The sequence below is a fragment of the Abrus precatorius genome, unplaced genomic scaffold (genome assembly GCF_003935025.1).
Source record: "Abrus precatorius isolate BTA unplaced genomic scaffold, Abrus_2018 Scaffold2, whole genome shotgun sequence".
Taxonomy (NCBI): domain Eukaryota; kingdom Viridiplantae; phylum Streptophyta; class Magnoliopsida; order Fabales; family Fabaceae; genus Abrus; species Abrus precatorius.
In genome coordinates, this window is record NW_020874362.1 from 8,017,605 (window position 1) to 8,042,704 (window position 25,100).

General features: G+C 32.2%; 1 protein-coding gene across 5 annotated transcripts; it reads right to left on the reverse strand.

The window, feature by feature from the left end:
* Positions 1-2,847: 2,847 nt before the first annotated feature.
* On the reverse strand, positions 2,848-6,876 carry LOC113858744 (dehydrodolichyl diphosphate synthase 6-like). 5 transcript variants are annotated; one of them, XM_027491489.1, is made up of 4 exons: positions 6,645-6,814; positions 5,509-5,602; positions 4,698-4,766; positions 2,941-4,112 (listed from the first exon to the last, which is right to left on the reverse strand). In XM_027491489.1, exon 4 carries the CDS (start codon positions 4,069-4,071, stop codon positions 2,983-2,985), a length of 1,089 nt encoding a protein of 362 aa, XP_027347290.1. In that variant the 5' UTR covers positions 4,072-4,112; positions 4,698-4,766; positions 5,509-5,602; positions 6,645-6,814; the 3' UTR covers positions 2,941-2,982. The 5 variants fall into 5 exon arrangements, with proteins under 5 accessions (XP_027347289.1, XP_027347290.1, XP_027347288.1 ...); XM_027491487.1 differs by having other exon boundaries at positions 2,941-4,156; positions 4,194-4,766; positions 6,476-6,814; XM_027491488.1 differs by lacking the exon at positions 4,698-4,766 and having other exon boundaries at positions 2,848-4,112; positions 6,645-6,876.
* Between the last annotated feature and the right edge of the window lie 18,224 nt (positions 6,877-25,100).

Genomic DNA, 25,100 nt, shown 5'->3' on the forward strand with positions numbered 1-25,100 from the left:
CTAATGGGCTTTTTAACTATTATCCAAGGGCCGAATTTGCCCTTAACATCCCTAATCTCATCTTCTGGGCTAGGGTATGTATTAATTTTAGTAGTAATTATTCTAGAATCTTCTCCATTATTTTTATTAACTATGGATTCAGACGGATCTGTAATATGGGGTTGAACATTAGGGTTAAAATCAGGCTTCTCACTACAAAGGTCCATTTTGTGACCATATCTACAACAGTTAAAACAAATTAAGTGTAAACCTTCATACTTTACTCTAAATTCCTAACCTAACACTTTGAAAGAAGGAACCAACTTTTGGTTCAGGTCTAATTCCACACATATTCTAGCAAACTTTCCTCTAGAAACTAAAAAAGTGTGTGGATCTATTTTTAACATTGTCTCCAGACATGACCCTACTTGCCATAAAAATTTCTGATTGTACAATTCTAGAGGTAAGTAAGGGATTCAAATCCATGCTGCAATTCTTTTAAGATTATAGTCCTTGGGTCGAAAAAGAGGTCTCCACCTCTGGACCAATAGGTACTGGTCTAAAATTAGCCAAGGTCCCTCAAAAAGTGAAAATTTGTAGTCTTCTACTTTGTCAAATTTAACTAGGTAATAATCATTATTCAGGTCTAAAATTTTTAGGTCCCCATTTCTCCTCCTCCCCTCCCTCACAAAGTACCCAATTTTTGGTTTAAAAAGTTAAAACTTGTAGATTTTCCTAGGATATTTACTATAAGGGTATATTTCCAAAGTGAGCACCATTGCTCATAGTCTTCCAAAGGGATTCTAATCTCAGGGCAAAGATCTTTAGTAACATTTACATCAGAGGCGCCCACACCTTTTGCTGGAGGGATATCAAAATCCTCCATTACAGATCTGAGAATTTTATCATTGCTTAAGTCCATAGATATATCTTTTAGCACTAAAACTTTATCCCTATAGGATGTAGAAGAAGGAGAGCAAGAGTTAGAGGGAACCTGATTCGCGAGAAGATCAAAACTTGGATCTTCTTGCATTTGTTGATTTAGCACCTCCTGAGAGACCACATCCTCCATTCGAACCTTCTTAGATATATGGGTCTTGAGGTCTACCTCTTTTTAGGAATGTTTCTCTACTTCAGATCTCCCTATAATCGCTTCCTTCTTGGAGGAGAGGGATGGAAGATCCTTTGTCACAACGGCGATATTATTTGATGGTCAAGAGAAACACAGGTCTTCTTGTATATGTTGATTCAACACCTCCAGCGGACTCATAGCCTTCATTCTACCTTTCTTTGAATTGCAATCTTTTAGATCAGCCTTGTCTGTTGAGCGTTTCTTAGCCTTCGCTCTCGCCTTTAGCACTTCCTTCTTGAATCGAGGAATCTGAGGGCTAGAGCTCTCATTCATTTTTGTAGATACCATTAGAAGGAGTTCTTTCACTGTAGTATCGTTAAAGGAAAAAAATAAGGAAAGGGTTAAGCAAACCCTAAAAGAAAAGGGGTAGCATAGTCTCTCTCTGTTTTTTTAAAAATGAACTCTTGAAAGAAACTCTTAGAAAAACTTGAGCATTAGTTTATAAATTCAAATTTAGTTTATTATTTAATATATTATTATTTAAATATTGACATTTGTAAAAAAAGTTTAAAAAATATATATCATTTTTGAATTAAGTCAAATATAAGAATTTTGATGAGACTTACCATAGTCCTTCCCGGCATGAAATGGAGTCACAATTGGGGAGAATAATGAAACTTCTTAAACTTTTGTTTTATTTACTTTTTTCAAATAATTTATATATAATATAAAAATATTTAAAATAATAAAATTTATTATTAAAAATATGATAATAAAAAATATTTTTAATTAAATTTATTTTTATGATTATTTTTAATTAGTTTAATCATTTATTCTTACACTTTTTATTTCATTCTCTCTTATTTCAATCCATACAAAAAATATATTTTTTCAACTCCATTTTCACTCTATATATATATTTCATTCCCCTCTATTTCATTTCTTATTATAAAATTAGCAGAATTGATAAATAATTATTATTTTTATACATTAACTATGAAGGTTATATTTATTTAGATAATATATTTGTCATAAAAATTAATATTTAACAATTAACTATTTTTTAATACATAAAAAAATTATAACATCAATAAAATATATTTATTTTAGCCCTTTTTTTTTTCCGACTACGGCTTGGATCTGTCCTACGTCAAGTGACGAACCTGTCTCACGAGTAGGCGTAGCGCGCGTATGGGTGCAAGCAAACCAAAGAAAAATAAAAATCATAAAATGCTCCAAAAAGATGAAATATGTCATTGCATTATTTAGTTTGTGAGTTTGACTGATAAGGTTACAACTTGGTTACAACTAAAACTTTATTTCTTTTCACATGCAAAAATAATGCACGTGAAAGTCCAATACTGCTCAAACCCAAAATTAGTACATGTTTAGTTCAAATTTTTTTTTTAAACTATTCTTTTATAATATTTTTAAAAAATTATAAAAATAAATGATTATTTTTCTTGAATTAAGCTGAACTATACATGCCATTAATCCCTCAAACAGTTTATACCTCAGTCATGGAAAACTTATGTAGTCATGGAAAACTTATGTCTTTTGTGTCTCTTAAAATATTTTCAAAAAAATTAGAATTTATTAGTGTATCTTAAAATATTTTAAATGATAAAGTACAATTTTTATATTTTATAGTATTTTTGAAATAAATAAGGAACACTGCATTGTATTTTATCACACATAATTGCCTGAAATAAACAAGGGCAAGTGCATTGTAATTTATACCACGTCAATGTTGTATTCTATTATCCAAAGCGTTTTTATTTTCTTTTCCTTTTCTTCTACTTAAACTCTTTAAATTTCAACAACTCTTATCAAAGAAAAATAAAGGCAAAAAGTAGTCTTTCAAAAAAAGAAGAAAAAACAAACAGCCATAACATGAACTACATTGTGAATTTTGGCGAACAAGGATGCAGTTAGAACTGTTTCCTTTTCTTTTCCAAATAAAAATGGTGTCTCTGAAAGTTCAATACTGCCCAGACCAAGTGTCTTAGACCTATTTCAGGCCAAAGTGCAGTTGGTGCATACAAAGGGCAAGTACTAGTTTGCCAAAGAAGAAAATTGCTGAGGCGAGCCTCTCCAGAAGTTCGGATCAAGATGTCTGGGTCAGGTGCCACTGCCATGTACATGTGCTTCTCAATATCCACCACTTTTATGAAACGAACTTCACCCTGCTTATACTTTCCCTCTTCAGCCCTTTCAATAAGCTCATTGCGTGATGTGATTTCAGCTTCATGGCAGTTACTCTTATGCTTTTCAACATCATACTCATACATGCCATCATTCTCTCCACCATCTTCCACTCCTTCAGGTACACTACTACAAGCTTTGGTTGCATATAGATAGTCTTTACGTGAATCATGAAAAAGCGAATCAAAACCATTTTCTTTCAAGCCCTGATCAATTCTTGCAAATGCATCATTGGTAACTTTTGTTTCTTTTGATGCTTGAACTTCAATCCATTTTTCCTTGCAGCACTCTTGAACAGCATGCACAATCTCGTGACGAGAAGTATAGGCTACACAAATTAAAAGAACTCTCTGGTTGTTGTGGGCAGTAACTCTCATTGCTTTTTCCACAGCAATTCTGACAGGCTCAGTCAATAGTTGCATGTCTCCAATGAAATGTAATCTAACACCATATTCATTAATAATGCTTTCCTGTTGAAGTAACTCCTCAATTTTTTCTCGCATCAACTCCATCAAGGACTGAACCTCTTTAGGCTTTCTTTTGAAGTTATCAATGCTAAATGCATAGACAGTCACATACTTCACTCCCAATTCATAACAGTATCTAAGGATGGACATGAGAGCAGTAAATCCAGCCTTATGGCCATCACCTTCTACCATGTTTCTCTTCTTTGCATACCTACGATTCCCATCCATGATGAAAGCAATATGATTTGGCACAGGACCCACAGATAAAATGGAAAACATGCATCTTCTTAGATAGCAATATAAACCTCCAAGCAGGTGGTTTGTAATATCTCCAGTACTTTTCTGCATTGAAGTGTTCAGTTATGAATCTTGAAGAGTCTAAGATATACCTGTTTCAGAAGAACTTTCATTATAAATTAGCATTAGGATGAGTAAAAGCAACAACAGTAGAACATCAAGATGCATGCCCAAAATAAAACAATGAAGTATTTAATCTGATCTGTAAAAGAAAATGATGTCAAACAGCCAGAAGTCTGCAGTAAATTTAATTGCAACAAGCTTATAATTACTTCTCTCATTTGTGGTCAATTTTAATAAGAAATTATGACTAAAAAGACTAAATCTCCTAGTTCAGGCACCACATAAAACAGTGCCTCACTCTTTGTTACTTGAATTCATCAAATCAATGATGAAGACAAAGTTTCTCATCAATTAATGATAACTTGTATAGAGGGTTTAAGCATTGCTATCCTAAAAGTGGAGTGAGCTATAAGTGCTGGGATTCCAGCAACCTGTTCCTCCATCAGTTTGCAGCAATGAAGCTAGAGCAAAATCTAACAAGGTCTGTTTTTAATTGGGCATTAGGATGAGAGATTTATGAAGACTAATTATTTTATAACAAGTGACAAATAAATATGCAGTGCACAGTATAAATTATAAATTCATCTACTTTGCCAAAGCAAGAAAGGGTATACTTCCTTAGATTAGGCAGTCAAAGAACCAAACTGCTATGCCAAATAGATAGGTCTGAGCATTATCATCACCTGACATAAGGAGTCCATCTGTTTCTATTTATTGTTACTACCACATGTTACATTTCTTCATACAGTTTTCGCAAATCAGAATAATAATAATTTATTTTCAGAATATGTATTCCCGCTTTGCCACCCAATATGTAACAAAACATCAAGATTTTTAAGTCTGAAGGATCATAAAGCAGCTTTTAGCTAGGTTTGTGTTTTGTCTTTAAATCTAAAATTTTATGGAAAGTTGTAGAGAATTGGGTCCCTGGTGATTAACATTTTGAACGACGACATTCACAGCACTTAGTTGTCTTTCCTACTTTTGTTTTATACTTTTTATTTGTTTTCTTTTAGTAAAGAGCAATTCAACCCCACCAAAAGCAGGACATAAAAAACTCAATTATTTTGAAGCAAAAATGCACATTTAAGGCCCGATCTAAAAGGTATGCAATATCTACACATACAGAACCGAAAATGGAACATCATTAACAAGCTACCAACAAGACAAGTGACATGCAGTTTCTCTACAAGACAGCAATCATATTTAGTGAAAAGAAAAAGTAAACAGATCACCATTTAACTTTTAAGCATGATAAACTTAGAATAAAATGCGTGAAACTCCAATACAACGGGACTGAAACATATAGCAACCAGAACAGTAGCATTGAACAAATTAGACACGGACTTTTCACATGAGAAATCTTCATTTTAAACTAGATGAATATATATAAATGACATACATATAGAAGAAAAAGGGGCCAACCTTGGGTGCTAGTGCTGGATAACAGAACCTTCTTGAACACCTGTTATTTAGTTGTCTAAATCTGTTTGCTATGATTTCTTCAACAACCGTAATTCTGAAAGAAAAGAAAGTTACGACTATGTTCAGTTCAAAGGCAGGAGATTAAGAATATGTATATGATCATAACTTCTAATTCCAATTGCCAATTAACAATTCAACCAATCAAGTGTGTGCTTACTCCAAGTTCCAACTGCTCTTCACCCATGCATACATAAAGATATAAGTATAAATTTCTCATTTCACAAAGAGCAAAAGCTCAATTCACAAATGATAACAGATCTGAATCCCTTTCCCTTACATCTTCATCCTATTTATTTACCACATAAACCAACTCAAACTAACGAATCCCTTCCACTAACTAACCTCAATAACTACCTCAACTATCTTTCCCTTCCCTCTCTCCTAACTCCTAACACATTAACCTGGAGACTCCTAATTGCAGGTAGGAGACATCTGTTTCTTCTTAAGACATTTGTGCACAAGGTAGCACCAAACAATCATCATATAAGTTAATTTTCAAACGTCGAATCTACTGTGAACTACAGATGAAAATTCACAGTTCATGTTTTCTGAATCATCAGTAAAGAAATCCGAATAATAGCCAAGATTTGGGGTTGCAAAAGGGTTGGAAATGTAAGAAACATTCGTGAAAATTGGACATCAGGTCCCTAAATGCACACATTCATCACTGTGGAACCACAACTTCAAACTAACAAGTTTTACAATTCCAAGAAGCTCATCCCGGTCATTACAATCACAAACTTACAATCCCATTCCTTCCAATATTTCTAGGTTGAAGACCAATAACCCCTATGCTAAAGATATACTAAAAACCTATTAAGGCAACACAAATACATTAATAAAAATCATTAAGAAGACTATAAAAAAAAGTATGCACTTAAACAACCAGATTATTAAAAGAAATCACTTTTCAAAATTCTTTTTATGAATTTCTTCGAACATTTGTTGGGCACGAGAAAATCAACACTTAATTAATTAGAAAACATTATGACAGGCTATATTCGTATCCTAGATAAAAACAGAAACAGCAGAGAATAATCAAGTGCAATGAAACAAATCACAGTTAAAGGGAAAACCATAGAAGCAGGGAGGACGGGGTGGCATAAACAGTAAGCGCTTATTGTTGTTAGTGTTATCTCTCGGTGGCTTATTCGAATTTGATGGTGAAGTGCAGTTGAAGCGTGTCAGGTACCATGCTTTTGAACTTGGTATGTTCTATGTTGTGTTTTGCTGTGTGCCGAAAAGGGTGTTTCGCCCAACTATGTGTTTCTATGGTGAGTGGTGGCGCTTACAGATTCAGAGTAGTACACAGTGACTCCAATGACAAAATTACTATTGAGGACAACGTTGTCGTCCACGAATGATTAGTGTTCATCTGATTTTCAGTTAAAAAATAAATTTTCATGTTTTTAATTAAATAAAATATAATATTTACAATTAATTTTAAAACAAATCAATCAAAGTGTTACGTGCAAATTGCCCATGCCGTTTAGATTATTTTACCTTAAGTAATGGTATCGAATTTAAAATTTTAAATAGTTAGATGCATTAAATATTTGAAGAAATTTTTTTTTATCGCGGATAATAATTTTATTTGATTAAATAAAGTTATCGTACTTAGATGTCGTGTAGACTAAAATTAAAAACATAAAATAAAATTGCCCACGTCATTAGATAAGGGATGTCTGTGGAATGCATCGGCAAGGGATACCCTCTTGAATGCTTCAACCTGGTCCTTTCTTTGGGCTACACGTAGGATTGGTGGAGATTTATGATCAGTTTGTCTCCCTAATTTTGTTTGATTTAAAATTAATTTTAATAGGTTTAGATTTTAAAAACTCGCTCAATATATTTTGAATCTAGATTCAAGTTATAATTTAAGTTATGCTAATTCAATTAACTGTTTTCATTTTCTTAAAATTTATAGATTTTAAAGAATTATATATTAATAATTAAATTTTAAAATTTAATAAATAGTATCTCATGTATTATTGAGTTTTATCAGGTCGAAGTTAAGTCAAAATTTTAGAATAAATAATACTAATGGTAAAGTAATAGAACCGATTTTATTAAATCATCAAATTCAAAGAAGTAAAATGTTTCTTAGACAATTAAGAGAAATTATAAAGACAGAAAGAACAAGAAAAGAGTGATAATATAATAATTAAAATTAAGAAATTTTAATACTATGAAGGTATTTAAAAATCATAATTATCAATAAAGTATCGTTAAATTACCTCAGACTTGGTTCCTCTTGTCAAATTCTCGCATCCAACATCAAATAAAAATTCAGAGAAGGTGCTCATCACATCGCCATTTTTTATCTATTGGAGCTCTTTTTCACTGCAACAGAGAACTTTCTCTTGCAGGTTTTTTGGCTCTTCGAAATAGAATCACCTTTTTTCTCTCGTTTCCTTTTCTTGTGTTTTTATAGAAGCACAAAATACGTTAAAAGATGGGAGGTAGCACGAGAGAAAGCAATGCGAACAGCCTCACAAACAAGGGACACTATCAAACATCAGAGTCCTATGTTGAAAATGTCCCTCACTCACGTTTTGTTTCCCAGACTGAGAGTTTTGTCGTATATGAGTGAGTGTTCTTGTGTTATCTTACCTAGAGTGTAACCATCCCTGTATGATTGATTATAAATGTCCCACCTCATTTTTAAACAAGAATATTTTTAATAATTGTTATCACTTTTCTTAAATTATATAACTTTTTAATATTAAGTATTTAACTTTACTTTTGTTTATCATTTTTATTTTTTAAAATATTAGTTTTTACCATTTTTATAAAATATTTTCTAGAAAGTTTTAATAGAGTTCATTATAAGGCATTTTATAATTTATATAAAGTATTTATTAATTTGTCTTTAATAATCAGAGTAGAAGAAAAATTAAAATAAATTCAATCAAGATAAATGTTGATGATGAGATTACATTTAATGATATTAAATGAGGTAAAATTATATATTATAATATATTTAAAAAATCAACTAATTTTTCTATCTTTCTATTTAACTTAATGTTGTCGTATTCACATGAATTTCTGTGAAACAATGCTAATGATTCATTCCATAATTTGCGAGAGAGATCCTTTTTTAACATATTTTATATTATTTATTATAATTTATTAGAGATTATAAAAGTATGAATGAGAATAATTAAATTAGGAGTAGAATTTAAATATTTTTTTGAAGTTCACCTAAGTAATAGATACTCTTTGAAGAAAGCGAAATAATCCCTTATAATACGTGGGTGAACATGGCGTGGGCTTAACAATAGTATATATATATGTTCGATGCTTAGTCACAAATCACAATGTTTTATGGGAGGCACAACATGTGTGTTCGTAGAGTGTAAACAACTCACGCAAACTCAGCCTCACACCACAATCATGGACTTAGAATCATGAAACAAAGGAAAAAGTGAATTAAAAAAACGTGAGAAGAGAAAACGTGTGTAAATAAGAGAAAATCACAAGACAAAAAGGGTAGTGAACTGTAAGTGGGTTCCATGTAAATGAAGATAATACGATAAGAGTTAGGCTTTGTTTAGAAACACTTGCAACCTCCTTAAAATAATAAGTGAGAAATTAATTTTTCTGTTTATCTCTGATTTTTGTCGTCCTTGAAACAAAGGCACAGTGGCAACTAAACTTGTGTAGCAAGTTTTGGATCAGTGGCTCATCAGTTTAACATGACTCCCACTCTCTCATATAATTAAAAAGCTTTAAGATATTTACATTCCCGAAATCAACATACAAATTTTAGTTATTGATATTTGCTTTATACACGGAGTGAGTAGGGATTAAGTTACTTTAATTAAAATTTTCTGGATTAATAATTTGTATAAAAAATAATTTTTTATTAATTTTATTATTATTATTTATTTAATTTAATCTAAATCTGACCTGTAATCATGTACTTAAATACGGTAGATAAATTTATTATTAAATTTTTTTTACATACACAAAACTTGAATTCGACCTCGAAAGCAGTATCAAAATTCATTAATAATATTTATTAATTTTATTGTTAAATTTACATGAACACGTTAATATATTATGTTCGTTATATTAGATGCTAATTATATATTTATATATAATTGTTTAATTAAAAAAATTTCTTAAATATATGAAGTTTATAAAAGAATTGTCCAAAATAGAAAACCAATTAACATTTTATTGAATAACGAATAATATAGTTTTTTTAATATAATTAAATATTGATTATAAATTACACATATATCCATCCATATTTGATTTATTTAATATTTTAATATATACAATCAGCATGTACATGTTATATTATTTAAAAATTAAATTAAAAAAATTTAACATTTATAAAGAATTATTAATTAAAATAACTCTTATAAAAAAAAATTAATATATGTGTATGTATAAGAAGTGAGATCAAATTATTTTAAAAGTAATTCTTACAAGACGAACTCTACTTCATATTTTTTTTATAAACATTAAATTTTATTAATTAAATAATTAAATACGATTATATATTTATATTATCAAACATATTAAATTTTAAATAAATTAAACATTTATAGATATATAATTGTATAGTTTTTATAGATATATAATTATATAGTTAATATTTATTTATATTTTAAAAATTATATTAGACAATATAACAAAGTTGTTATGTGAATTGTTAATTAGTTTTTTATTTATATTTTTTAAACTTAATTTATTTAGACAAAAAAATTTATTTAATAAAAAATATAATTCAATATTTATAAAGAATTTTTTAAATCCTAGAGACAGAAAAAGGAATCTAAAGTTAATCATGTGACAAAATTATATATTTGGTATTTTAACTTCTTTATATATATATATATATATATATATATATATATAATTTTTCAATTTTTTAAAATTTTATTTTTATTCTCTAACTTTTAAAATATTTAAAATAAGTTAATTAAAATTATTAATTATGTTAAAATTCACTTGTTATCTTCTTCTTTCTTGTAACTTATTTGTTCTTTTATTTTTTTTTTCTTTTTTTCTCTTTCTCTTCTTCTTTCTCCATCTTCTTTTTCACTCCTTCAGCTCTCATGGGAATACTCTATTGTCAAAGTAGAATGTTCACACACACTCTTCTTTAATAACTTTATGTTTGCCATTTAGTTTAATGTGTCCAAAGTTTAGGGTCCTTTTGCATCAACGCCAATAAACTTCACGTCAATTTATACCTATAGTTAAAGCTAAATCTTAATGAATATGGCCACATTTTGAATAAACTTATAGTTTGCCATTATCATATGATCAACCAATGTTGCTAAGTAATTCACTAGTAAGTGAGCCAAGAAGCTCAACAAGATCAATGCGGAGGATATGAAAGATAAAGAAATCGCAAGTGACGGAGAAGTCAACAAAAAAAAAAAAGACAAATAGTAATTTTTAATAAAGTTAACATTTTAATGAAAAAGGACCTATTTAAAATAATTTTTAAAGTAAGGGAACTAAATTGAAACTTTTAAAAGTTAAATGACCAAAATAAAAAATGTGTAAAGGTTAAAGGATCAAAGATATAATTTTGCCTAATATATCTATCCATATGTGAGAAAATAAATAGTAGATTTATAAAAATTATATAATTATTCATTTAAAAAAATAAAATGAATCACATATTTCTCTTTTAGTGTTAAATTTTACGATAAAGATAAAACAAGGTTACATAGATTAATATAAACTGATATTATTTGAGACCTTAAAGGTCTATTAGGAACTAAAGATAAAATACATGAAAAGTAAATTACAAAACATTTAAAAAAAAAGTAGACTTAGGCGAGTGTCCCTTGGCATACTTGAATAAAGGATTGATACTCAAATGAAACTATAAAAATATTATAATAAAAACTCAGACAATATTTTGCTTTTAGAGAGCTTTCAAGCATGCTTTAATAGAGACATTTTGTATCTTAAAAAAGAAGTAACAATTGTTTTTGAGAGCATAACTTATATTTCAAGATATATCAATCAACATTTAAAAACATATTAATTAAAAGTAGCGCTATGTATTAACAAGGATTAGAACGTTAAACCTGACACTCTTATCTTGTTGTAATAGTAATTAACCCTTTATAAAAGGTATGTCACGTAATGTAAATGATAGATTCATTCTTTATAAGGTATTCATTACACTCGTCTAATTTATCTCACAAGTCAGACACGAATGATTTTACAAACCGATATTTCAAATCATTCTTGCCTTTTTGTTAAAAAGAAAAGATGAAACAAGGTCACACTGTACATTATTTCAAAATTCTCCTCTATGATATTCATCTAAAAATTTATTTAAAAATTAAACTTTGTAAAGAGGAAGATATTTTTGAAAAAATACATTTAAATTTTATAATTTTTAATATAAAAATAATTGATTAACATAAATTCAATATATATATATATACATAACATTTTTTTCTTTCTAAAATTATATTTTTAAATATACCCTAAAATTATTATTATTTTCATATAAAGATTACTTAAATAGAAAGATAACCACAACAGTGATTTGTCACTACTAACCAAAATAGAATTTTAGGCTTTCCTTTTTCTTTTTATGTACAGTTGAAAAATAAGATGTTAGATCAAATAAAAAAAATTTAAAACCTTACAAATGATTATTTGCTTATTTTTTAAATAACTAAAAATTAATATTATATATAATTATTTTTATCTCACACTTGTTTTTAATTTAATATATGTGTGTATGCATACCTTTCAATAATATTATAAAAAAAATAAAAAGGTAATTCTAAAAATTATACAATAAAGATTTTATAAATGTTTTGAATGATTGTACTTTTTTCTCCTTCTAGCTAGAGAATCACATAGAAGGTTAATTGTTATAATGTGTAAGTTACTTATCTTCTATGCTTAAATGGGATATAAGAAATTGGAAGATATATATTGAGTGTCTATTTTAAGGTCTACAAAGATTAAAAAAAAGAGAGAGAGTTGAAAGCACTTTTATGAAAATTACGTAAATAGAAGGACTAATGCATTTTATGATTAAGTATATGTAGCTCTCTTATCTTTTGAGAATTTATGTTTAATTAGAATTGACAACTTATTATTAGGTATACACATATCTTATCAAAGGAGAGTTTTGTTATTATGATTACAAGCTCATTATTAAGTGTGGACATATTTTTATAGAAAGAGACCTTCTAGTGTATTAAAATTGGAAGCTCATTGTTAAGTAAGTACATATATTATTAAAGGAGACCTTATTGTTAGATATAAGCGTACTTTATTGAAATAAACCTTCTTTTATGTTAAGATTTGAAACTCACTATTAGCCATAGGCACATCTTATAAAAGTGACTTATTGCTATCATAATTACTAACTAACCTTATAATTGATTTGAACTTTCTCTATGCCTTACTATTTGAATCTTAAATCTCTAAGCTCAAATTAAATTAGAGGTAATTATATAAAATTATAACATCAATATATATATCATATATAGAATAACAATAATATTCACTTACTTATTATAGACATAATGAATTGTACTAAGTTTAGCCTTTACGAGATATGAATCTTTATGAACAAGAAGCTAAATCCGAGCAATAGAGCCAAGTCTTCCTTGTACCTGATCACATCCTCTTAATTATAAGTTTTCAATGGGATAAACCTAGAGAGAAATAGAATATGTTTTGTATTTAGTCACAATATTTATTAACCTATGCACCTCTCATCATAGGGCCTAGAGGTTAGGCTTAGACTATATCTCAGATAAATTAGTATTAAGTGTATAAAATTCTAAATTGATCACATTATTAGTAGGCTTAAGTATCCTCAAATGGATTATAATGTTAGTTTTTTTTTTACAAAATAAAAAATCACAATTAATTGTAACCCACAATAATTTTTACAGGAAAAAAAAAATCTAACATTCTTTCACTTGGACAAAATTTATTGTATAATTCATGTTTTGAAATTTTGAAAAAATGGCTATTGGATTAATAACATGTAACCACAAACATAAGATCTTAAGATACAACACTTAATCAAGACTTCATCTAACAAAATCATGCAATATCAAATCATGGTGGTAATTGCATCCCTTATTGACTAACTTTTTCCATAGTTAGTGATAAATATTATTATGCAAAATAATTTGTTATTATTTTAAGTATATTTTGTAGCATTAGTTGCCTAAAGGTTAGCCTAAATTATAGCTTGTAATTTGTATATATTCCTTATTAATGTATTGATGAATCTACATTTTATTGGATTTTTACTTGTCTTTTTAGTGTTCTTTAATAGAAAAAGTAGACTTAGGGAGTGTAAATAGCATAGAAACATCATTTTAGTCAAATATCATATGTTTCTTAATTTTTGATTAATTTACATTGATTTACATATATATAACTTGCAATTTTGATCATTTGAATAATTATGCAGGAATTTCTAAGCTTATTTCATGGATTTCTAGCCTTTGAGAAATTTTGAGCTAAAAGTGACCGCTTTGGATTCCATAGTGAACTCTACAACAAACTAGATCCAGAGGGCAAACCAAAGTGATCACTCTAATTCTATAGTAGACACTATAGAGACCCCAATTTAAAGAGGTGTTGCACATAGCTACTTTGAGTCCATAGTGGACACTCTAGAGAAGGCCAAAAATCACCCAGACTTGCGTGTAGCTATTATGAACCCAAAGTAGACACTCCAGAGAAAGTCAATTTCACCCAGTCTTGCACGTAACAACTATGAGTTCAAAGTGAACACTTCAGAGAGGGTCAATAGCAAGGGATACCTGCCCGTAGCCACTATGAAACCATAGTAGCTACTATGAGAGCATCTGTGCGTAACCATTATGAAACTATAGTAGCTACTATGGGTGACGACTACTGCACTATAAATATAATTTTAGAAATTAGGTCAGCAGCTTTTTGATACTCTTAGATTTCTTGCCATTTTAGGAATGCTTATAGAGTTTAGGTCAGCCTTGGGTGACAGTCAGGCCTCAACCTAGAGTTTGATTTCAATTTTCTTCTTATCTTTCTTTACTTCTTGCATTGATGGTAGTGATTTCTCCCCATTTTCATTTGATAGTTGTAAGACCCATCCTCATAGAAGGCTAAACTCTTTTGTAATCCCTAGTGTGTTCATTTAGATTCTTGAATTCCTGGGTTTGAATGTTAATATTATTCTTTTTCTTTCATGAGTTTCTTCTTTCTAATCTCTTGAATTGAATTAATGGGTGAATGAAGGGAGCATTGCATAATGAGCCCTAATTCATTTTAATGAAATTCTAAATTTGAATTGCTTAATTCTTGTTTAATTATAAGATTGCGTAATTAAGGAATGAGATATTGGAGTTCAATGGATTGCTTAAAATTCATATGAAAACATAAGGTTGATTTTTGCTTGTTAAATTAACCGAATTTTGGGAGGAGAGGAAGAGTATTAAAATCTTGAGAGGAATCAGGATAGAGTCCATATGAATAAATTAGGGATTACTACTTTTTGTTGATCGAACATCATAATTATGCTTCTTGCTCTTTATTTCAATCTTGAAACTACACAAACCCCTTTTTTAATTGTTTTTGTAATTAATGTTTTTAACATGTTTGATGCATATTCTCAACCATTGTCGTTGGAGTCGACCTAGGTTAGCACCCTAGTATTACATTAATTTCTGTTTATATTTTCATGATGATTCGCGACAAATTTCTTTTCATCAAATTGGTGTTGTTGCCGAGGACTTTGGTGTTAATTTTTGCATTGAACTTATTAGTTACTCTGTTTTAGTATTATGTTCTTAATTTTTCTGCATTTTTATTCTATTTTTGCTGCATAATTCTACAGAATTTGTGACTTTGTGTTGCGTTTTCTTACAATTAATTGTAATTTCTTTCTATTTCTTGTTGCTTAACTTTTCTGCTTCATTTTACTGTACTTAGACAATAGTTTTCTGCATAATTGTTATATGCATTTTGCTGCATTTTTGCTAGTTCATTTAGCTAACTTCTTTTCATTCCTCATAGTTAGTTTCTAGTGCATGACCAGATCAAATCCTGGAGACTTGTATCCACTTGATCCAGAGATTGATAGGACTTTTCATAGTAACATTAGAATACTTAGGCATAATTCTGAACATTTTGAGGAACCTTCATCTCCTTCATCTATCTACTCATCACCACATTCTTTAAATTCTGAATTGGACCAAATGGCTGATAATGAAATAACATTAAAGGAACTGGTTGCACCTCATGTAACTTATCAAACTTTATGCATACAGTATCCTGACATTGATGCTCATTTTGTTCTTAAGACTGGATTGATACACTTGTTGCCTAGATTCCATAGTCTTGCAGGTGAAGATCCACACAAGCACCTCAAGGAATTCCACATAGTTTGTTCGACCATGAGGCCACAAGGTGTATCTGAGGAGTATGTTAAATTGAAAGCCTTCCTTTTTTCTCTGATGGATGCAACCAAGGATTGGCTCTACTATCTCCCTCCCGGATCTATTACCAGTTGGGATAACTTAAAGAGGCTTTTCCTGGAGAAATTTTTTCCAGCATCAAGAGCTACATCTATTAGGAAGGAAATTTGTGGGATAAGACAACTTGAGAGAGAGACCTTCTATCAATATTGGGAAAGATTCAAGAGGTTGTGTGCCAGCTGCCCCTACCATTAAATTAGTGATCAATTGCTTATCCAATACTTTTATGAGGGACTGTACCCCATGGATAGGAGCATGATAGACGCCACAAGTGGAGGGGCATTAGTAGACAAGACTCCGGTTGCAGCGCGCAACTTGATAGAGAACATGACTGTCAACTCCCAACAATTTGCAACAAGGCAAAATTATTGTGTTACCAGAAATGTGAGTGAAGTACAAGTTGTTGAATCTAGTAAGCTGGAACACAAGCTTGATGAATTAGTATCCCTGGTGAAGCAATTGGCTTCTATACAAAAGAGTGTTGCTGCATCTTCACCTCCTCCACCATCTATTCCAGCCATGTTGTGTGGCATTTGTTCAGCTAAAAACCATTACACTGATAGCTGCCCTACACTGCAAGAGTTGATACTCTAGAAAGTAATCCTCAGGCTTATGCTGCAAATATTTATACTAATAAGTTTCTTTTACCAAATTTGCAACAACAACCCAATTGGGTTCTATCTTCCAATAGATGCTCGAGAGGTTAGCTTGTAAGTCTCATTATTGTTTTCTTGATGGTTTTTTTGATTATTTTCAAATTTGCATAGCACCTGAAGACTAGGAAAAAACCACTTTTACATGTCCTTTTGGCACTTTTGCCTACAGGAGAATGAATTTTGGCTTATGCAATGCTCCAGGAACATTTCAAAGATGTATATTAAGCATTTTTTCTGACTTAGTGCAATATATATAGAAGTTTTTATGGATGATTTCACTATATATGTCCAATCTTTTTCTGCATGCTTAGTTAATTTAGAAAAAGTTTTGAAGAGATGCATTAACATTAATCTTATGCTAAATTTTGAAAAATGTCATTTCGTGGTAGAGCAAGGTGTAGTGTTAGGCCATATCATATCTGAAAAAGGCATTGAGGTAGATCCTGCAAAATTAGATATTATTGCACAATTGCCTTACCCCTCTTGTGTTCGAGAGGTTCATGCTTTCCTTGACCATGTAGGATTTTACAGGAGATTTATTAAGAACTTCTCCAAAATTGTCATTCCTCTGTTCAAGCTGTTGCAAAAGGAGGCTGAGTTCAATTTTGATGAAAAGTGTAAAGAAGCATTTAATATGCTTAAAGAAGCTCTGACCACCACACCCATCATCCAATCTCTAGATTGGACCAAGCCATTTAAATTGATGTGTGATGCATCCAATTTTGCAGTAGAAGCTGCCTTGACACAACGAGTTGGTAAGTTTCTTCACATCATTTATTATGCTTTTAGAACCTTGGATCCAACACAATGTAATTACACCACCATTGAAAAAGAATTGTTGGTCATAGTCTTTGCATTGGACAAGTTTAGGTCATATCTTTTAGGGTTAAAAGTTGTGATTTTTACTGATCATTCTGCCTTAAAGTATTTGCTAAAAAAATAAGATTCTAAGCCCAGGCTCATAAGATGAATGCTCTTACTTCAAGAGTTTGATTTGGAGATAAAGGATAGAAAAGGAACTCAAAATCTGGTAGTTGACCACCTAAGCAGGATAGAGGGAGTTCTTAAACCTATTCCTCTTTTAGATGATTTTTTTGATGAACAACTCTTAGAGTTGTATACTTCAGAGGCACCCTGGTATGCTGACATTATTAATTTTCTTGTTGCAGGGGCCTTTCCAACATATGCACCAAGAACTAAAAAGGAAAAGATAAGGAGTGATGTCAAACACTAAGTTTGAGATAATAACCCTTATTTATGAAAATTCTGTAGTGACCAAGTCATTAGAAGATGCATACCTAATGAGGAGATTCCATCCATACTACAATTCTGTCATGCCTCAGCTGTAGGAAGTCATCAAGGACCTCAGAGGACAGCAAGGAAAGTGCTACATGCAGGACTGTACTGACCTTTAATTTTCACAGACTCATGGCAGACATATTCCACTTGTGAGAGATGTCAAAGAGCAAGAGGAGTAATTACTTGGAGACAGGAGATGCCCCAACAGCCCATCCTATATTGTGACATCTTTGATGTCTGGAGTATTGACTTTATGAGACTCTTCCCTTAATCTTTTGGTTTTCTTTATATACTTCTTGTTGTTGATTATATCTCAAAATGGGTGGAAGCTAAGGCCACCAGGACTAATGATGCCAGAATTGTTGCATATTTTGTCCGTAGCAACTTATTTTGTAGGTTTGGAATCCCTAGAGCCATTATTAGTGATCAAGGAAGTCACTTCTATAATAGGATAATGGAAGTCTTGTTGAAGAAATATAGAGTTATACATAAAGTTTCCACTGCCTATCACCCACAAACAAATGGACAAGTTGAGCTCTCTAATAGAGAAATCAAGAAAATCCTTGAGAGAGTTGTGCAGTCACATAGGAAAAATTGGAGTCGTAAGCTTGATGATGCCTTGTGGGCACACAGAACTACATTCAAGACACCCTTAGGAATGTCACCATATAGGATGGTCTATGGAAAAACTTGTCATTTGTCAGTTGAGGTGGAACACAAAGCTTATTGAGCAATGAAGACTTGTAATATCCATTATGACTCAGCTAGAGAAAAGAGGAAGTTACAGCTGCAAGAGTTGGAGGAGCTGTGTCTTGAGGCCTATGAGAACTTAGGAATTTACAAAGAAAAGACCAAGAGGTACCATAACAAGATGAAAAGCTGCATAGTGTATGATATGAAAAATTTTGTCCTTCCTTTGACCCAAAACAGCTCCTATTACATAATCATTAGCATCACACATAAGTTCAAAATCATATTTCCAATCTGGTGCTATGATTATGGGAGCTGAAACAAGATTTTTCTTTAACGATTCAAAAGCTTTTAAACAATCATGATTCCCTTGATAATGGAGAAGGTTACTAAGAGGCTTAGCTATCTTGGAGAAGTCTTTGATGAATCTTCTATAAAAGCCTGCATGCCCTATAATTCCCTTGACATTGGTTGGTGGTGGAAGCTTAGAAATAACCTCCACTTTGACTGGATCAACCTCTATTCCTCTTGCTGAGATTTTATGCCCCAATAAAAGTCCTTCAGTCACCATAAAATGACACTTCTCCCAGTTGAGTACTAAGTTTGTCTCCATACACCGCTTTAGTACGATGTCAAGATTTTTTGAGCAAACATCAAATGAGGATCCAAATACAGAGAAATCCATGAACACTTCAATGTATTTCTCAAGTAAATTTGAAAAAATAGCTAGCATGCATCTCTGAAATGTGGTTGGTGCATTACACAAGCCAAATGGCATCCTTCTATAAACAAAGACACCAAATGGACAAGTGAAAGTTGTCTTCTCCTGGTCTTGAGGATCTATTGCTATTTGATTGTATGCAGAATAACCATCCAGGAAACAATAATACGACTGACTAGCCAATCTCTCAAGCATCTGGTCCATAAATGGCAGGGGAAAGTGATCCTTCTTAGTGGCCCGGTTGAGCTTCTTGTAATCTATACAGATTCGCCACCTTGTCACTGTCCTGGTTGCAATTAGCTCATTTTTCTCATTTCTCACAACTGTCATACCCCCTTTTTTAGCAACAACTTAAACCGGACTGACCCAAGCACTATCTAAAATGGAGTAGATCATACTAGCTTCTAACAACTTTACTACCTCTTTTCTCACTACCTCCTTTATGGTTGGATTTATGCGTCTTTGAGGTTAGGCTATTGGCTTATAATCTTGCTCCATATGTATCTTATGCATACAGTATGAAGGACTAATTTCCTTCAAATCTGCTAAAGTCCATCAAATAGCACCTTCATTGGCCTTGATCACCTCAACCAACTGATTCTCTTGCTCCTTTGACAACTGACTGCTAATAATGATTTGCTTCCCACCATCACTCTCCAAAAAGATGTATTTCAAGTAAGATGGTAGTTGCTTCAATTCTAACTTCACAGGTTGCATTTTCTCTTCTTTGCAAATAAGCATTAGTAGAAGAACTTTCACCTTTATTCAAGCTATCAATACAATCTTGTACTTCCTTGTTTATAATTTCATCAAACTCCTCATCAACATTGAACAAAGCTTTTTCAAGTAGTGATGAGCTCCTAAGGTTGCCTTGAGCTTCCAAGTACACATCATCCAGTACATTAACTCTAAAGCATTCTTTGGTACCCTTTGGAAACTTCATTGCTTTAAACACATTAAAAATAACCTCATCATCTTGAACTCTCACCTTCAACTTTCCATCATCCATGTCAATAATAACTCGAGCTGTCATCATAAATGGCCTGCCCAAAATTAGAGGAACCTCTGCATCTTTTTCCATATCCAAGATTACAAAATCCACTGGGAACATGAACTTGTCCACTTTAACTAATATATCTTCAACTATATCATGTGGAAATTTCACTGATCTGTCTACTAGCTGCAAGGTCATCCTTATATGGCGTACCTCCACATCTCTAATCTTCTTCAGCATGGATAAGGGCATCAAATTGATACTAGCTTCAAGATCTAAAAGTGCCTTACCCATTGATAAATTTCCAATTGATACTGGAAGAGTGAAACTGCCCAGGTTTCTGGATTTTTGGGTAAAGATTTCTGTATAATTGCAATGCACCCAGCTTCAAGCTCCACAATTTCTTCTTCAAGAATCCTTCTCTTCTTGGTCAACAAATCTTTCATGAATCTAGCATATGTGGCCATCTATTCCATAGCTTCAGTGAAAGGAATGTTAATCTGAAGTTTCTTTACAATATCCAAAAACCTTGCAAATTGTCTTTCTTTTTCTTTCTTTGATGAAGCGTAAGGGTAAGGTAGGTCCTTGAAAAAAATTGTAAAAATTACCCCTTGCCCTTTTTCTTACTCTTTTCTCTTTTTCTACTCCATTCTTTTCTTTTACTTCCTCTTTTTCATTTTCTTTTTCACTCTCACTTTTCTTTTTCATTTTCTTTTACTTCCTCTTATTATTTACATCTTCACTTTTATTACTTTTTTCATCTTTCCTCTCAATCTCCTTCTCAACCTCACCACTCTTTTCATTTTCTTCTTTCTCCTCACTCAACTTTTTCTCACTCATACCATCACTTCCTATCACCTTTCCACTCCTTGTGGTGATGGATTGACATTACTTATTAGGTTTGATTTGAGTGCTTGCTGAAAATGGTCCTCCAGACTTGTCAGCCAATTGTTTGGCAAGCTGACCCACCTGTACTTCCACATTTTTAATGGAAGCCTTTGTATTCTTCTGGTTAGTGATGAATAGTTGCATAAATTGATTCAATGTATCCTCCAATTTTTTGGTCCTCTCATACATAGAAGGATAAGAAACTTGTTGCTGTTGTGGTGGTCTACTAGAAGTACCAGCTTCATTCCTTCATCCATAGCCTTGATTGGTGTTGGCATTATTCCTTCATCCTTGATTTTCCTGCATGAAATTGTTAGCATTATAATTGTGGGAATTAAATTTATCTCCTCTTGATTGCTTTTCCATGTAGTTAACTTCCTCTTAAGGAGTTTTTGCACAAAAATGGTTTTGGTGATCTCCTCCACAAAAATCACACCTAAGTGGAGGGCTTGATTGAGCTTGAGGGAAATTTATGGCATGGAGTTGTTGTGGTATTTTGGCCATTTGTTTTGTCAAAGTCTCAATCTATTGAGATAACGACTTGTTCTGAGCCAGAATTGCATCATTAATGCTCAAGTCTATAACTCCTCTTCTTTGAGACTGATGTCTTCCATGTTGAGCTTGCTAATAAGAGGATTCTAGGGATTCTATAATTTGAGTAGCTTTGTTTGGACCTGCACACATCATAGTACCACCAGCTGCTACATTCAATAACATCTTCACCTCGGGTTTGATCCCATTGCAAAAGAAATTAAGTTTTGCAATGTGTTCAAACCTATGGTTAGGACATTTTCTGAGTAAAGACTTGAACCTCTCCCAGACCTCATAAAATGTTTCATCTATGCCTTACCTGAAAGTAGTAATCTCTAATTTTGCCTTGATATACTTGGATGAAAGATAGAATTTGTTAACAAACTTGTTCTCTACATCACTCCAACTAGTCAAACTCTGATTTAGATGAGACTGTAACCATATTTTAGCTTTTTCAATAAGAGAAAATGGAAATAATCTCAAATAGACAGCTTCTTCATTGCCTTCTAGAATACTCATTGTATCACAAAGCTCATAAAAATTAGACAAATGAGAATATGGATCTTCATGGTCAAGTCCAACAAACTATTGTGAGCTAACTGAGCTAAGAAAAGCTGGCTTCGTCTCCATGGCTCTTGAGGTATTTGGAGCTGCAATGCTCGAAAAATCTCTTAGGCCTTATTGTTAAGCATAATCGTACAATGTCTTTCTAGGAGGTTTGATTGGTCCAGCCCCACCATTGCGATTACCTTTTTCTTCTTCAGCCATTTCTAACTCAAGAAAAGGTTGATTGGAAGGAGTTGAAGAAGATGGAACAAATAACTCTTGCTGTTGTTTTTGAAGTCTCTCCAACTGTCTGAGCCTTCTTGTTATACTATTATTTCTCCTTACTGTTCTCTCAATCTCACAAGATTAACTATTCACAAGAATTAACAAGAATCAAAATTGCTAAATATTTGTGCCAATTCCCCGGCAATGGCGCTAGAAACTTGGTGACGTTTTTGGTAACACTTGGCAAGTAGACCAAGCTTCGTTGTAGTAAATTGATATCATCTTCAGGGATTTAGTGATAATAGTGATTTTCTTTTTTGTTTATATACAAAAATGAAAAGCATGGTTGAAATAATGGTTTGCATGAAAATAAGTAAAAGCAAATAGAGTAAAATTTTAGTAGAAAACCTAATGCAAGAAAGAGATTGGATTCAAGTGCACTTGCTAACACTTTATCTTCAATGAGTAAATATGATTTCAACTATTTTACTTCCACATTCATTGAGTAACTTGACCAGATCCCTCAAAATTAAGTCCTAAGGTAGTTAATCCTAAAACATGGTTCCTCTATGATTAAGAATAACACCTTGCATTAAGAACAATAACTTGAACATAAGTGGCTAACAAACCCAAGTCTATTCCTAGTACAAGAGTTTGTTAGGTGTGATAATTCAGTTTAGATTAAGAAAATGTTTCCCAACAAAATTTCAAACCCTAGTTCATAAAACGAGTGATCAAGCTGAAATAAGCATATAATCACATACAAGTAAGGTAACTAAATATCATATAAACTCAAGAAGAAATAGATTTAGTAGTTACATCAAACTTTCTACAATGTTGATTTCTGCATGGTATTGGAGTGCTTGTTTCAAGTCAACGGCTTCATGTGCCGTTGTTTCTTTGATGTTTTGTAGTTTTTCTTCTATGGCCGAACTCGATTGATCGGCCTCTAAAGTTTCAACAGCTTCAAGAGCCATTTTTATTTTATTTTTGGCTATGTAAGCCGAAATTCAAGCCAAAAGGCTCTCTTCAAGTTTCATCTTTTTCATTCTTTTCGACTTCCCATTTTTCCTAGAAGCCATAAAATCCTATCAAAGGATCTAGTCGAATCTGATTTCGCACTTCATGATTTTTTGGTATACAAGGGTTAGGGCCAAAATGTGGACCACCCACATCCTCTAAATGAAGTGGAGGAATGTTAGCAAAAGACTTGTCAAAGGTCTTATTGTCAAGATTGCTAACATGCACCTCAGCCTTAAAATAGCTGTGATCCCCATCGACATATTCTAATACCCCATCATTATTCCAAAAACACAATTTCTGATGGAACGACGATGGTATTGCTCCAACTCCATGTATCCATTCTCTTCCGAGCAGTAGATTGTAGCTTGCCTTAGAGGTTACTACCACAAAAATGGTTGCTCGAGATACAGATTCATCTCTTAAGTTGACGATTAAGGGCTCTTTAGCACTTGAGGTTTTCCCCTCATAGTTGGTCAACACCAAGTTATGGGGCAGTAAATCTTCTTCAACCTTCCCGATCCTTTTGAGTAAAAAACTGGGCATGATATTAATAGCACTTCATTTCTAGTGTTGGCTTCTCGAAAGTAGCCGATGACTTGGCAAGAGAACCATTCTCTGCCAAATAACAATAACCCTAGGGGTTATTATCGAGTTCATCATCAGCAGTCTTCTTCGTCCCTTCACCGATTCCTTCAGCATATTCTGCAGGCAGCATTAATATGACCCCTAGGATGTATGTGAGATCATCATTGAATCCCGAATCAAATAATTCAGTGATTAATTCATCATTCGGATCATATTCAATCTTTGGACTCTTCATCTTCAACTTCTCTTTTTGACTGGTGCTTTTTGTTGAGTCATTTTGACTTCGATTCTAACTGGGATATGCCACATGTTTCTAACAGCGCTTGCCTGGGCTGGATGAACTTAGGTTTGAGCTCAAATTTGAGCTTGCGCTTAAGCCAAAGTTTGTGCTTCATATTCGGCCTTTCTGATTCTTTGGGCTCTTCTCCATTGGGTCCTAGTCATAAAGGCCTTAAAGTAAGGCTTTTTCGACTAAAAATGACTCCCTGATAGGTTATGGAACTCAGTTTGAGCGAAAATTTGAGGTTGTGAGAAAACAGGCTGGGGCATAACTACTAGTTGTGAAGGTCCTCTCATTTTGACCAATTGCCACTTTTGTCGAGTTAGTGATGGGTGCAGCACATTCCGAACCCATTTGTTGTTCGGGACATTTTGAGCAGGCACAAAGGTCCTGTTCTGAACAGTTTGGGGGTCCCGTATGGTGATCGAAGCATTTTGGGTTTGGATCATTTTATTCTTAGTGATCACTTGGTTAGTGGTCACCTGATAGTGCTTCTTCATTTCAGTTTGCTCGAAAGCTTTGGCTGTTGCTTTGTATAAGACAGCACGGTATCTAGGGCAAAGCATGACTTCGCTATCGGCTTCTTTTTTCCAACTAAGAAAATCCAACA

What these genes read in the sequence shown, in the direction of transcription:
- LOC113858744 (XM_027491488.1), bottom strand. Translation starts at nt 4,071, where the DNA reads ATGCAGAAAAGTACTGGAGATATTACAAACCACCTGCTTGGAGGTTTA.